Source organism: Dipodomys merriami, unplaced genomic scaffold, assembly GCF_024711535.1.
Source record: "Dipodomys merriami isolate MVZ:Mamm:240054 unplaced genomic scaffold, mDipMer1.0.p SCAF_33, whole genome shotgun sequence".
Lineage (NCBI taxonomy): Eukaryota > Metazoa > Chordata > Mammalia > Rodentia > Heteromyidae > Dipodomys > Dipodomys merriami.
Genome location: NW_027204826.1, coordinates 10,885,747 through 10,901,433, shown reverse-complemented (window position 1 = coordinate 10,901,433; position 15,687 = coordinate 10,885,747). Strand labels below are relative to the sequence as shown.

Below are 15,687 nucleotides of genomic sequence, written 5' to 3'. Positions count from 1 at the left end.
GAGGTGAGCTAGACATGGAAGGACAAACACTGCAGACTCTCACTCACATGTGGAAGCTAAAAAGTTAGAACAGACAATAGGTCATGGAGAGAGCACAGCTAGGATAGAAAGGGTAGAGGCTGGAAAATGGGGACCAAAGTACAGTCAGACATATAAATTATTCTAATGTTCCATAGTATAGAAGGGTAACTATGACCTGCACCAGCAGATATACTTCAAAATAACTACAAGAAGTGTTTGAGGGTTCCTAATACCTAGAATTGAAAATATTTGTGGGGATGAGAATTCTAATTACCTTAACCCTAACCTGGCCACTATATATTATAGATATGCACCAAATTATAATATTATAGTAGCTCATAAATATACACAAATATTGATACTATACAATATAACTGTACTTTTGAGGAAGTGTGGCTCACATGGTAGACAGCCTACCTAGCAGGTTCAAGGCCCTGAAATCAAACCTCATAATTACTAAAAATAAATAAATAAAAATCAACCTCTAGCCAGGCCCCAGTAGCTAATCCCTATAATCCTAGCTACTCAGGAGGCCGAGATCTGAGAAACCAGCTTGGACATGAATGTCTATGAGACTCTTTAATGCAATTAGTCACCAAAAGGTCAGGAAGTGGAGGCTGTGGCCCATGTGGTAGAGTGCCAGCCTGTTTCCTTTTTTTTTTTTTTTTGTCGGTCATGGGGCTTGAACTCTGGTCCTGGGCGCTGTCCCTGAGCTTGTCAGCTCAAGGCTAACATTCTACCACTTGAGCCACAGCGCCACTTCTGGTTTTTTGGTGATTTATTGGAGATAGTTTCACAGACTTTCCTGACCGGGCTGGCTTTGAACCGTGATCCTCAGATCTCAGCCTCCTGAGTAGCTAGGATTACAATAGGCATAAGCCACCGGCACCCGGTTGTTTCCTTTTTTAAAAAGAAATTATGTTCATAGAGTACCGGATTACATCCAAGACAAAAAGATTTCACTTAGAACACACTTTTTCAGTAGTATTATCTCATTGAGGAAGAATTTATATTAAGGAATCACATTTCTAGAAATAAAGATTCATACTTTATTATTATACATGTCCTCTATATGTTTTAACAATCGTAGAAGTGCAGCTGGATTATATGGGAAGAGATTTCTTTTTTGTAAACGGCAGACGGCATGTTGTAGCTCTTCAAAGCATCTTGCTATTCTGTAAAATATCCCTACTTCCAGGACAGTATTTTCTGGGTTTACTTCATGATCAAGGAAGGAAGGAATATTAGATACCTTTAGAACAAGCAGACTTGACTGAGGCTCCAGTTCATTTGCATCCTTACTCCTTCCAGTTGAGTCCTGAATTTTCCTAACTGCTTCTTGGGGCAAAGATGTCTGCTTACTGGGAGCTAGACCCTGGTCTGTGGATTCCGCTTCAGAATCATCAGAGCTGTCATAAGCCACCAGACTTCTCAAAGCCTGCGATGGAGGCAGAGGACGATCGGTTCTGGTGTGGGCACGCTTGGCCATCCCAGCCTGAGCCAGTAGTTCAGGAGAATCATCAGACGGCCTCAAGATCCCAGAGCGAGCACTGGAGTGACTTTGAGAAGCACTCAAACAATGAGGTCCTGTCTGTTTGGTGTTTCTGTCTTGGACCGGTGAGGGAGCTTGACCATGATTATTTATGCCATGCTGACATTCCGATGCATCAAAGAACTTGCAAATGGTGAAGAAATTATTCCAGTCTCTTTGAAGTAATTTTAAATATCTAACAAAGTACTCAAGAAAACAGGTCTCTGAGGAAATCAAGAAGTCCAGGAGAACTGTACAATCAAACCCTATACTTCTGAAGAAGAATAGGAAAACACAGTGAGGATTATAGCCATTTTCATGTGTGTGATGGGTCCAGATTGCCTTTTCTTGGGTCACACATCCTGTCGCATCACAGTCTCTGAAAATAAAGATAATAGAGAAATCAGATTCATGACTTTTCTCCGAACAACAGTACTAACATTCATACACCATACTCACCTGTCAGAATACTTTTATTTTTTTGGTGCCAGTACTGGGGCTTTAAACTCAAGGCCTTGAGCTCTTTCTTTATCCCTCAACTTTCTCACAGCTGGCACTCTACCCCTGGAACTACTCTTCCAGTTCCAGCTTTTTGCTGATTAATTAGAGACAGAAGTTGAATAGATTTGTCCTCCTGGGCAGGCTTCCAACTCTGATCCTGAGCTCTCCTGAGGAGCTAGGATTTCAGACGTGAGCCACCAGGACCCTGTCCGTCAGATTACGGTTTTTTGTTGTTGTTGTTGGTCATGGGGCTTGAACTCTGGGCTTGGGCGCTGTCCCTCAGCTCTTTAGCTCAAGGCGAACGTTCTACCACTTAAGCTACAATGCCACTTCCAGTTTTCTAGTGGTTTATTGGAGATAAGAGTCTCACAGGCTTTCCTGCCCTGGCTGGCTTTGAACTGTAATCCTAAAATCAGCCTCCTGAATAGCTAGGATTACAGGCATGAGCCACTGGTGCCCGGCATCAGATCACTTGTTAATCTATGTATTACTTTAAAAGAAAGAAAAATTCAGGGCTGGGAAGGTGGCTCAGTGGTAGAGTGCTTGCCTTGCATGCATGAGGCCCTGGGTTTGATTCCTCAGTACCACATAAGCAAAAAGAAAAAAAGCCGGAAGTGGCGCTGTGGCTCAAGTGGTAGAGTGCTAGCCTTGAGCTGAAGAGCTGAGGGACAGCGCCCAGGCCCAGAGTTCAGGCCCCACGACCGGACCCCCCCGCCAAAAAAAAAGGAAAAAAGAAAAATCCAAACCAATTCTTTTCCCTATAAACTCTAAATAAATTTGACTTAATAAAAGAAAGCCTGATAACTTTGTCAGTTCAACAAGTTTTGTGTCATTCTTTTTCCTGACATGGAACCCCTCATTCTCAGGGACAACCAATTCCAAGTGTAAAGGTGGGATAGAAAGCTAAATCACCCCAACACTACTCTACAGGGCTGGACATGAATGAGACCCAGACTGACCAATGGGAACACTCCATGCTCCTGGCCACAGAACTGGTTCTGAGAAGTCAGGACACAACCAGGCTAGTCAGATCTCTAGCCGGACTTTCACTGGGGCTGTGCATGACTCTAATGCCAAATGGATGTAAGCCTGAACTGCTAGTGGCCAAATGGAGGTAAGCCTGAGCTGCTAATGGTCGTGCCTGAGGAGCAACACAGAGCTGTGAGATACTGAAGAAGAGAAGTAAATGTTGATTGCTTACAACTCCCAATTGTGGCCAGTAAATTATGATTTTTGTTTAAATCACTTTTTTTTTTTTTTAGCAAGTAGGGTTTGAACTTTTCTTTGCTTGAACTAGACATGAACTGTTGTCCCCTGATCTCTGCTTCCTACATAGCTATGAGAACAGGTCTGAGCCACTGAGCCTAGTTTCTGTCACAACCCCCCAAATATTAACAAACACAACTATGTTAAAACGTATGTATAAGCTGGGCACCAGTGGTTCACACCTATAGTCTTAACTATTCAGGAGGCTAGGATCTGAGGATCATCGTTTCCAGTCCTGGCAGAAAAGTCCATGAGGATCTTATTTCCAGTAAACTAAAAAAATACAACATTAAAAAAATCCAGAAGTCAGCCGGGCGCTGGTGGCTCACGCCTGTAATCCTAGCTACTCAGGAGGCTGAGATCTGAGGATCGCGGTTCAAAGCCAGCCCGGGCAGGAGAGACCGTGAGACTCCTATCTCCAATAAACCACCAGAAAACCGGAAGTGGTGCTGTAGCTCAAGTGGTAGAGCGCTCGCCTAGAGCTGAAGAGCTAAGGGACAGCGCCCAGGCCCAGAGTTCAAGCCCACAACCGACAAAAAAAAAAAAAAAAAAAAAAATCCAGAAGTGGTACAGTGGCTCAAGTGGTAGAGTGCTAGCCTTGAGTAAGAGAAGCTCAAGGATAGTGCCCAGGCCCTGAGTTCAAGCCCCAAGTACCAGCTCAAAAAAAAAAATGTATGCTGTGCATATATATTTCTCTGGAGATACTGAAATGAGGTTAAAGACAATGAGAAACTTACATGTTAAACAAATTTAATTCAGAGGCTTGCTCTTTCCTGAGGAATAAGTCCATTTTGAGTACAAATGAGATGCACTCTTCTGGACATGCATGTGTTCAGTCCAAATTTATATTTCACTGTCTCGGAGCCCAATTCAAATTACATGCAAGAATTCTTGTGTTCTTGATTAGAACCTTCAGAAAACTGGCCTCAAATACTAATAGTTTAAAAGCAGCCAGCACCATCAGAACACAGTAAGTACTGGAAGCACAATGCTGCAAGGTAGATCATTAGACTAAGAAATCCCTTTTCTCCCAGGCTAAGACAGACATGGAAATCAAGCAAATACTTCAGTTTTAATAAAGCAGAACAGAAAGAGGGGAAAGGTCATTGGTTAGTATATAAACAATTACAGATATTTGCTACAAGAAGATACTGTTGTCACAGTGCAGCTGTTTGGGGAGAAGCACAAACATAATTGCTGTAAAATGGCATCAGAATCCTAACTCCATAACCAATTTCAGATTGCCTTTCTAAGGCAGCAGCCCAAATATGCAAATGCAAATTAAAGCAAACATTTGGAATAGTTCTTTTGACTATTTATAAATATATCAATTTAACAAAGCAAAAAAAATCATCTTATAGAAGTTTTGTGTGTGTGTGTGTGTGTGTGTGAGAGAGAGAGAGAGAGAGAGAGAGAGAGAGAGAGAGAGAGAGAGAGAGATGTGCATAGGTACTGGGGCTTGAACTCAGGGCCTTGCATTCTTGCTTGGCTCCTTAGTTAAAGCTGGGACTCTACCACATAACACAGCTCCACTTCCAGCTTTTTTGCCAATTAATTGAAAATAAGATTCTCACAGACTTTCTGCCTAGACTGCCTTTCTCGTATGATTTTCAGATCTCAACCTCCTTGGTAGCTAGAAGCACAGTCCTGAGCTACTAGTGCCCAGCTACAGAAAAGTAAGTCATCATGATGAAAAATGATCTTAACTGTCAAGACTAAGTAAGAGAAACATACCAGCCTGCCTCTGATCACAGGGAGAACAGAGGAAGGGACTAAACAGGCACTCAGGTTTTCAGATTCTGATCTAGTGCTGTTCTCAGAACAATACAAATGTAATTACATTTTTGCATAAGGCAAGTTAGGAAACGGAACTAGAGTCAGGTACTCATGCTAACCCTAGCTACTCACTAGGTTGAGATTGAGAGGATATAGTTTGAAGCCCAGGACACTAGCTCTTTCACAACTACCACCAACTACTGATGGTGGTGAGTACCTATCATCCCAGCCACACAGGAAGTTTAGATTGGGAGAACTGTAGTTCTAGGCCAGCCTGCGCAAAAATTCAATGGAAGAAACGGCATGGTGGCACATTCCCTCACTCCAGAACTACCCTGTCACTTTCTGCAACTATGGAAAGCCAAGGGGGGGCGGGGGGAGTGGGAGGAATAGGAAAAAAAAAAAAAACAAAGGAAAAAAACAAAGAAAAACAAAACAAGAAGATCCTGTCTCAAAATAATTAGTGCAAAAAAGGGCTGGAGGTATGGTTCAGCAGTCAAGCACCTGCCTAGCAGTGGTGAGGCCCTAAGGCCCAACCCCAGTATAGCCAAAAGAAAAGAAAGAATGGAAACCACAGGATCCTACTACCCACCCCCCAGCACATTTTCTGACAGCTTCCAGGCAATCCAGTGATTCATTTGCATATTTACCTGGTCAGCTTCAGGTAGATGCCCAATAATGCTTTGGCTGCCTCCAGCATGTCGTCGTCTTGCTCGATAAAGACTCTGGACAGCCACTCGCATGGGTTGTGTTCTTGGAGACTTGGCTGAAGCTGAGGCTTTAGGAAGGCCAGTAACTCGGACATGAAGCTCTGTAAGTCAGCTTCAAAAGATGCAAATGTCAAGGGCAGGCAAGAGTGTATGAATACACAAATAATACCTTGCCTATATATTTTTTCTTCTATTATCTTTTTTTTTTGTCTGTCTTGGGACTTGAACTCTGAGCCTGGGCACTGCCCCTCAGCTCTTCAGCTCAAGGCTAACGCTCTACCACTTGAGCCACAGCACCACTTCCGGTTTTCTGGGTGGTTTATTGCAACTAAGAGTCTCACGGACTTTCCTCCCGGGGCTGGCTTAGAACCTTGATCCTCAGATCTCAGCCTCCTGAGTAGCTAGAATTACAGACATGAGCCACCAGTGCCCGGCTTCTATTATCTGTAAGTAGTTATACCAAGCGGTTTCAATTCAACTGATCAGTTTGTGATCGCATCTTGATCAGTGTCATCCCTTCCATCATTCTCCCTTGTCTTTCCCAACCCCACCCCATCCCCTCAGTCTACTTTCTCGTGTATCAGCACCTTAAGATGCAGGATCAAAACACATACCTTGAGAGAAGTGCTGTGAATTGGGAATAATTTGTTTTTACAAATGAGTTAACTGAGGTTAGAGAAAAAAAGTGACACAAGAACATTAGTTTGACACATAGAGTCAGGTCACCTATTTGCCACAACTACCAAGGAATTAGTTAGTTTGTGAGAAATCACATGACTGCTTGAGAAAAGCACAGACATAAGTGAGCAAAGAACTCAGCTGTTTCAGGCACCTGTAATCCTATGTACTCAGGAGACTGAAATGTGAAGGTAGTTTGAAGCCAGCCTGAGCAGACAAATTTAGAGATTCTATTTCCAATTAACAAGTGAAAAGCCGGAAGTGGAGGCATGGTTCAAATAGCAGAGTGCCAGCTGTGAGAGAAAAAGCTGAAGGAGAGTGCAAGGCCCTGACTTCAAGCCCTGGTACTGGCAGACAAATAAAAAAAGAAAACCAAGATCTCTTCTTCAGATAGCAAAGCTGCACAATGCAATGAAAGACACAAAAAATTTGCCCTCAAAATAACAGAAAAAGACATTTTTGTTTGCTTAAAGCACTGAAAGAAAACACTGCTATTGAGCTAAAAATCCAACTGCTATAGGGTGATTCAACTACAATTTAAAATTCTGAATTATGTTAATAGGTGCCACCTAGTGTTGTAAATTGTAACTGCACAGAATTACTAAAAAGCTCACTGATTACTGGGGGAAATCACTGCTTTCAATTCAGACTTACATACATATCTTTGAAAACACAGAGAAACATTTAATGTTCAGCTTTCTTGAGAGAAATATAGGACTTGTCTTCCCCAAGACCTATACTGAAAATCATTTTTCTTGGAAATTACATGCAAAAAATTTCTCTGTCAGTGAAACTTCATATGCATTAGTTTTACTTTCTAATTCTCATATCATATATATATATATATATATATACACACACACACACACACACACATACACACACACACACACACACACACACACACACACTGATTTTATGATACCATAATTAGAATACTATATTTAAACAACTCCCTCACATTGTTTTTGTATTGACTTTAACAGCAACTGGTTTAAACCTAAGACATTCATTTTGGTATAGATATTCAGTTACCCCCTGAAAGCTGCCATGTTTACGTTCATTTCAGTTCTCCTTCTCATGCTTATTTATTCTCTCTCTTTCCCGATCTCTCTGAAAAAGTATTTACTAAATATCCAGGATAAGCTGGGCACTGGTGGCTTATGCCTGTAATCCCAGTTACTCAGGAGGCTGAGATCTGAGAATCAAGAGTGGAAGGCCAGCCTAAGCAGAAGATTGTACAAGATTCTAACTCCATTTAATCAGCCAAATGCTGGACAGGAGGTGTGGCCCAGTGATAGAGTGCCAGCCATGAATAAGAAAAGCAGGGTGAAAGCACAAGGCCCTGAAGTTAAGCCTCTGAATGGACACTAAACAAAAACCAACCAACCAATCAAAAAAGCAAAACAAGGCAAAAAATAACAATTTATGCTGTTCCTGAGACTAAAAAATTACCAACTATTTTACTAGAGAAAATAACTGCACATTACTTTGCACGCAAGAAGAGTTTGGAGATTACCTCTCATTTCATTTGCTGAAGTACCGTTTTGGAACTTGATTTCTAAGGATTTCACTGTCAGTAAGCTTGCTGCTCTCAGGATCACATGATCAGGACCGGAAGTATGTCCACATCCAGGCTGAACCTTGTCACCTCCAAAACAGCAACGCTTTCCAGTAACAGAGAACTTCTTCAACAATCCTAGATGCACGGCATGCAAAACAGCCTTAGCTAAAGCCAACGTGTCCATGTCTAGAAGACTGTCTGGGGCCACGGAGGCAGGCACGGGTCCTCTGCAGAGGTCTTCCCCCACTTTCTGGATAAGGCACTTTTTGATGAATACGATCAATTTCCTTTTGACAAAAGCCTGGATAGGCCAGGTGAGAACGTCGAGAACACAAGGTTTCAAAAATACAATCCTTTGGCTCCTCAATTGTAACTCCTGGAAGCTTCTAGAGGCTATGAGAAGTTCAAGCAATTCTAGGAAACCTATCAAGCTGTTTATGATTGTAGAAGGCTCCTGGCAGTTTTCAAAATTCTGAGAAAGTAAAGAACCGTAGAATATTTCCAGAGTCGTATCAAAAGGAGTCAGGAATTGCCTCAGAATTTCTGCAATTGTGAAAACAGTAATCATATGCAATAGGAAAAACAGTTTGCTGGAACACGATTTAACACTTCAATTTTTATGTGTATCATTTTCTAAGATGAAAAAAACAGACTTATAATGCTTACCTTTAGCCAGGTGCCAGCAGCTTATGCCTGGAATTCTAGTTACTTAGGAGGCTGACACATGAGGGTTGCAGTTTCAAGCGAGCCAGGCAGAAAAGTCCACAAGGCTCTAATTCTCAATTAACCAGAAAAAAGCTGGAAGTGGAAGTGTGGCTCAAGTAGCAGAGCACTGAAAAAGCCAAGCAAGAGCATGAGGCTCTGTGTTCAAGCCCCAGAAGTGGAAAATAAATATTCAGAATATTTACCTGTAACACAAGGCAATGAGGACACAGATAAACAATTGTGATCGTGGCAAATGTTCACTTTACAAGTATCTGCAGTATCAGGCCGTGCAAAGGAGATTTAATAATAAAAGCTTTAAGCATTGTCCATACAACCTTTTGTTTCTTGGCAATACTAGAGTTTGAACTCAGAGCCTTTTGCTTTAAGCAGAATCTCTACTACTGACTCATGCCTCCATCCCTGCTTTTCACCATTTGTCCAGACAGAGTCTGGATTCCTGCCCCGGCATTGGTCTGGACCACAATCAGCCTATTTCAGTCTGGGACTATAGGGGCAGCTTCTTTGAGAGAGTCAGATTTCCGTTGTGTGTGTGTGTGTGTGTGTAGATTTCCATTGTGTGTGTGTGTGTGTGTTTTGTCGGTCATAGTGTGTGTGTGTGTATGTGTTTTGTTGGTTGTAGTGCCCGGGTGCTGTCCCTCAGCTGTTCAGCTCAAGGCGAGCACTCTACCACTTGAGCCACAGTGCCACTTCTGGCTTTTTCTGCTTATGTGGTACTGAGGAATTGAACCCAGGGTTCAGATAAGCACTCTACCATTGAGCCACCTTTCTCCCTGTGTTGGCCTGACCCATGATCCTCCCAGGTTCAACCTCCCAAGTAGCTTAGGATGACAGGAATGCACATGGCACCTAGGTATGGGTTCTGCCCAGAATGGCCTTGATCTGTGATCCTCCCATTCTCAGCCTCCTGAGTAGCTAGGATTACAAGTGTGAGCTATAACTTCTGTGTAAGCGGTTATCTTAAATCAAAAAGACACGGGGAGAGATTCTATAATTTTTAATATTAGAGCAATAAGGCATAAAATAAGCTTCATTGTGCAGAATAAATACAATGCTCCTGTGGTGAGGCATTAATGTAAGGTGAGGGCGATGTAACTCATACCTGTTTTTTGGGGACATGTGTCTTTAAAGATTTCTTTGATTCCAGCTGTAAGAGTCCAGATGCAATGTGCTACTGCGCCCCCATCAGGATGTCCAGAAAGGTTTTTTTGGCAAAAAGCAATCCAGGAGTTACTTAATGGTCTCTACAAGTGAGGTAATAAGAAAAAGCAATTATAACTCAGCATTTTCTTTATAATTACAAATCACCTACTACACACAACTATATATGACACTGTTTACTTGTTCACCTGAAAGAAGTATAATACCTGATTTAAAAAAGAAGAAACTGCTGAGCACCAGTAATACTACCTAGTCATGAGGCAGAGGTCTGAGGATCACCATTCAAAGCCAGGCTGAGCAGTGAAACTCTTATTCCCAATTAACCAGCAAAAAGCTGGAAGGGGAGATGTGGCTTAAGTGATAGAGTGCCAGCCCTGAGCATGAAAGCTAAGACCCAGCATACACGCCTTGAGTTCAAGCCCCAGCACTGGCACAAAAGCAGACAGAGAAGCCCAGAAATATCCTTATATTCTTCAAGTCAAGAAATTCAACATGCAATAGAAATGAAGCCATGAAAGTATTAGTGGTATTATTTATAGATGATGGAGTAATGTCTAATTTTTATGTTGCTCTTTATGCTGTATTTTCTAAATATTTCCACTAAAATAACACATTTTATATTCAGAAAAAGTATCTTTATTTTGGGCAGTATTGGGAGTTGGACTCACTTGAGCTATGTGTACATATACACACACATATGTACATATATATACATATGCTTCTTTTCTTTTGTGTATATGTGTATGTTTCATATATATATATATATATATATATATGCTAATTTAATTTAATTTTTTTGGTTTCCTTCTTTTTCTCTTTTGTCAGTACCAGAGTTTGAACTCAGGGCCTCATGCTTGCTCTGCTTGCTCCAATTGAGGCTCATGCTCTCCCACTTGAACCATACCTCCAGCCCTGCTTTATGTTGGTTCTTTCAGAGAACCAAGATTTTCCAGATCTGTTTCCTAGGTATATAAAATTACACGCATGACCATCATCATTGTTTCTTGAATAGGATTTTCTGTGTGTATGCCTTGGTTGGTCTGGACCGTGATTTACCCATTTACACTTTCCCTGTAGTTGGGATGAGATACACGCCATCGTGTCCAACTATGGAGATGAGGTGGGGAAAGCAGTCTCACATCTCACGTCTGTACCCCCACTGGCCATAAGCGCCATCCTCCTGATCGCTGCCTCCTGCATACTTAGGATCACAGGTATGAGTCGCTATGCTTGCCCACAAAAAATACTATCTTAAGAAACAAACCATTACAGCAGGATAAGTTAGTAGATGCTTGAATTTATCAAATAGTTATAGAAGAGAATAATCTGATATTGAATTTTCTCATAGTATTTTTCACTGTATAATCAAACTTATGCCAACAGCCTTGGTCTTAAATAGAAGTTCTTAAATCCATTTTTTTTTTCCTGAGGGGGTGAGGGAAGGACTTGTTTTAAGAGCAGAAAGAAAATGATGGACTCTGAAACCCTTAGGCCACGAAGGTGATTTATTATGCTTTACTATGTATTTAAGACTAACCCTTGACACCAGCCTTTTTTACTATTTTGATGATTTATCTATTTTGGGAGCAAATATTTTATTAGCACAAACCTTGAAGAAGTTTAGTGACAAACAGCAACTTTAAAGATGTCATACCAGAAACAACAGCATTATCTGATCACTTTTCTTACCTTCTCTCTCAATTGGAAATAGAGAAGCAGCCCCAGACACTGGGCAGCCATGTGAGACAATAATTTATCTGGCTTTTGGAGCATGCAGATCTACTGGAAAACAAATACATTAAATCACCACTGTAAAGTGTTTTTTACAGCACTCATGTTAAATAGCTCCATCTTTGAAAGAAAATGGCTTACCATTTTAGAATCAATTTCGGTTGATTGTAAAAGCATTCGAATTATATCTCTGTATTTCTCCTTTGCACAGGTCTCGGTGTGGAGGGACACTGTCCTGGTTATTATCACTTTGATCACAGTTAACTGAAGGAGCATCACGTCCTGGGCGCTGCTCACCTGAGCGTGGCTCTCCACACACAAAGGCACATTGGGAATGGCAGTCAGCTTGATAGAGGATGGCTCGTGAATGCCCTGCACACGTTCTGGGTTGGACCGTTCGAAGGAGGGGGATATAGAACAAAGAGGATCTGAGAAAGCTGGGGTGAGATAAAAGGCATAATCTTGGACTGCCCCATCAAGTGGATCACCATGAAGCACCTTCTGGTATAACTGTCCTAAAACTTCATAGAATGCTTCCATTTTTATTTCCCCAGTGTATCTGGTGAGAAGAGGGTTGACAACTGCAAGTTGTAAATACAGAGGGCTAAGAAGCACCACACATCTTTTGGATGTTTCGTCAGCAAAGCCTGAAAGAAGAAAAGCAACTTGAAAATTGTGACTGTAACACACACATTACAGGGGAAAGACAACTGTGGCTACTTCATCACTAAGTCTTAGGCTGAAAGCAATGTTGATCACTGAATTTTTTTGTTTGGTGGCACTGAGATTTGAACTCTGGACCTCCTACTTCCTAGGCAGATGTTTCTTCCACCTGAGCCACATCTCTAGCCCTCTCTGCTTTAAGTTGCTTTTCCAATAGTATCTCATTCTTTTACTGGCACCAGCCATGTGATCCTCCCACCTATGGCTCGAGTGTAGCAGGTTTTATAGACATGCACCACCACACTTAGCTTGCTTTTTGGTTTATGGGGTTTTACTCAGGGTCTTGGGCTTGCTAGGAAGGTGTTCTACTTGAGCCATGCTATGCTCTCAGCCCTTTACTGTTTTAATTACTTTTCAGACAGAGTCTCAACCTTTGTGCTTGGTCCAGATTGGACTGTGATCATTCTGTTTATGTTTTCTGTGTAGCTGGAATGATACATGTGCATCATCATGCCCAGTTTTTATTGACTGAGATTGGGGGGGGGGTGTTTCTTGAACATTTTGTCCTGGCAGGTTTGAAACTGTGATATCCCTGGATCCTGAGTACCTAGGATTACAGACATGCTCAGATCTAGTATTTTTATTTTTGCAGATACCAGGGCATGAATTTAGCCTTGTACTCATTCGACTTTTCTTGCTCCCAGATGATAATCTAATATTTGAGTCATGCCTCCAGCCCAGTTTTTTTGCTGGTTAATTGGAAAAAAAAAGTCTCTTCGATTTTTTTTCTGCTAAGCTTGGTTTTGAACTACCATCCTCCAGATCTCTACCTCCCACGTAGCTAGGATTGCAAGCAGGAGTCACTTGTTCCCAGCCAGTTTATTTTTTGACATACAGTCTAACTTTGTGGGGGGAGATGGGCTGGCCTTGAATTGTGATCTTTCTATCTCTGCTTCCCAAGTGGCTAGATTACAGGAACAGGCCATCATGCCCAGCCCCTTGATTGCTGAATTTCTCAAAGTGAAAACTATAATAAGAGTATTGTTTTAAGACCATATGAGACAGTATAGATTTACTTTCCATATGGATTCAAGAGCATATAGTTAGTTGCAGAAATGACAGCCTTACACTAACGTTTTTCAGCAGTTGCTAAGCAGGATGCTAAGTAACACTCCTGACCTCCACAGTGTGCCTGCACAGCTCTTCTCAACTCAGCTACTACACTTTGACTGCAAAGACTGTCTGTAGTCATTGTCAGATGTTCCCTGAGAGGCAAAACTGCCCCAGTTCAAAATCATTGGACTATCTCATGCCTGTAATCCTAGGTACTCAGGATACTGAAATGTGAAGATGAAAGGTAGAAGGCAACCCAAGCAGACAGTTCTATGAGACTCTTGTAGTCAGTTAACCAAGAAAGCTGGACACCAAGGCATGGCTCAGTGGTAGAGCACTAGCTGTGATTAAAAAAAAAAAAAAAAAAAAGCCAAGCAATAGCACAATGCCCTATGTTCAAGTCCCAGCAATCACAAAACCAAGAAACAATACCCCCTACCTCCCCCCCCAAAAAAAACATCCCTGGGCTAAGTCATATTCATTCTCTTTCTCCTATTTATACACAGAAGATAGACTGCTCTATGGTTAAGCTGATTAAGATCCAACTTAAAACTATATGGCAATAACAAGAATCAATGGCCATCATATGTCACTAAAATGAAACAAGAGGCCAAGATGTGAGGATCTAGGTTGGAAGCACGTCCAGGCAGAAATGTCAGAGGCTCTTATCTCCAATTAACCAGCAAAAAGCTGGGAGTGGAGGCGTGATTCAAATGGTAGAGTGTCAACCTCTAGTGAAAATGCCAAATTGAGAGCATAAGGCTCTAAGTTCAAGTCATACTACTGGTGCGCGCGCGCGCGCACACACACACACACACACACACACACAAAGTAGTTTATACCTTAAAATGCTTCATTCCTATACAATCGAGTAGCCCCGCCCCTTTTTTGAATGGCCTTGGTAGGAACCCAGGTTTGGTGTATTGGGACCTTAATCTAAGACACCATCATCTCTTGCCTGGATTTGCAGTCTTCAAGCTCCCCAGGACAGTTTTCTCTATTGAGCAGCCCCACGCCCCCAACATAAACTAAGAGACGTAAGTCCTTCAAGATCGGAAACTTGCCACACTCTCACGTCTAATCATGCCCCTCTTCAGCTCTGGTTCAGGAAGGGATTCAGGAGATTTTTAGGGCTGAGACTCCAAGTCATACAGGACTCCCAAGTGCTAGGGAGCTTTCAGGATGTGCTTCAGTCCCTGGGGGCAGCAAAACGTATCCCAGCACCAGAGGTGAAGCACTTTTGATTCACTCCACCTGCAAAATTTTTCCCCCAGGTCTCGGATTTGCTAGCTCTGTGTCATTCAAACTGCTGCTCAACTCTCCACTTCCTTAGAAGACCTAAAACAATCTCTCTCGTCAGAACCAAATTCGATTGCAATAACTTGCTTTAAAAAAAAAAACACAAACCTTCGGATAACTAATCTTAGATCCTTTTGTGTGTATCTCCTCCATAAAAGCACACATGACTGCATTTATCTCGTTCTCCGTGTGGTGCGCGTCGGTTAGAGGCTAGCTCAATGAATAAACACAAGTCTGAATACGCCCATCTGGCATTTGCCCTCCCTGCACTTTCATTCACAGGAAACCCAGAGGATCGCTGTCCTGCGAGGCAAGTCCTTCGCGAAGCCAAGGACAGAGCTCCCGTCGGTCGTCCGAGAGCTACCTCCACCCCGCGGCCTCAGAGAACCACACACTCACCAAGACGCCGCCATACGAATCCTTGAGGAGAAGCCAGGGTGGGCAGGGACTCCCCTCTGCTTCCTGGAAACTTCTGCCTCCCCGCCTCCTCGGTCTCCCGCCTCTCTCGCCGCCGAACTCAAACACCCGTCAGTCAGGAAGCTGGGTCGATAACACTAGGCCTCGGCACTGCCATTCGCGCCCTCAGATGTCCGGTCCGGGCCACCGTAACTTCACTCAATCAGCTTGTCAGCTGATCCTTCCCAGACCCGCATGCGCAGAAAACCTATTCGCCAACCCTGCGTTTCTTAGCAACCGCTTCGAGTCTCTCGGCCGGAGGGGGCGGAGTCTCGGAAGTCACGGCGGGGGAGGAGGGGAAAGTGAGAGAGACCAATCAGAGAGGAGTCCCCGCCCCTATCGACGCGCCTCCTCTCACTGTCGCGAATCCTCAGGCAGCTTTACGGCACACAGGAGGCGAAGGCTGCTGGGGTGAGGAGGAGAGAAGGAAGCAGCCGACCAACCAGGTCGTCCCCGCCCCCCCCTCGCCCTCCCCACCCCGAACCTGGTTTACG

The 15,687-nt window shown here is 42.9% G+C and overlaps 1 protein-coding gene across 1 annotated transcript; it reads right to left on the bottom strand.

The window, feature by feature from the left end:
* Nucleotides 1–1,063: 1,063 nt before the first annotated feature.
* Nucleotides 1,064–15,341, bottom strand: Lins1 (lines homolog 1). Its single transcript, XM_070042670.1, has 7 exons — nucleotides 15,137–15,341; nucleotides 11,804–12,309; nucleotides 11,621–11,710; nucleotides 9,873–10,014; nucleotides 8,003–8,590; nucleotides 5,746–5,917; nucleotides 1,064–1,931 (listed from the first exon to the last, which is right to left on the bottom strand). The coding sequence occupies exons 2-7, from the start codon at nucleotides 12,200–12,202 to the stop codon at nucleotides 1,064–1,066; spliced, it is 2,259 nt and encodes a 752-aa protein (XP_069898771.1). The 5' UTR covers nucleotides 12,203–12,309; nucleotides 15,137–15,341.
* Between the last annotated feature and the right edge of the window lie 346 nt (nucleotides 15,342–15,687).

Coding starts and splice junctions, on each gene's coding strand:
- Lins1 (XM_070042670.1), bottom strand. CDS start 12,202: ATGGAAGCATTCTATGAAGTTTTAGGACAGTTATACCAGAAGGTGCTT. Junction 8,591..9,872: donor CACATGTCCCCAAAAAACAG/GTATGAGTTACA, acceptor TCACAATTGCAG/AAATTCTGAGGCAATTCCTG. Junction 5,918..8,002: donor TTCAGCAAATGAAATGAGAG/GTAATCTCCAAA, acceptor CATCTTTTGAAG/CTGACTTACAGAGCTTCATG.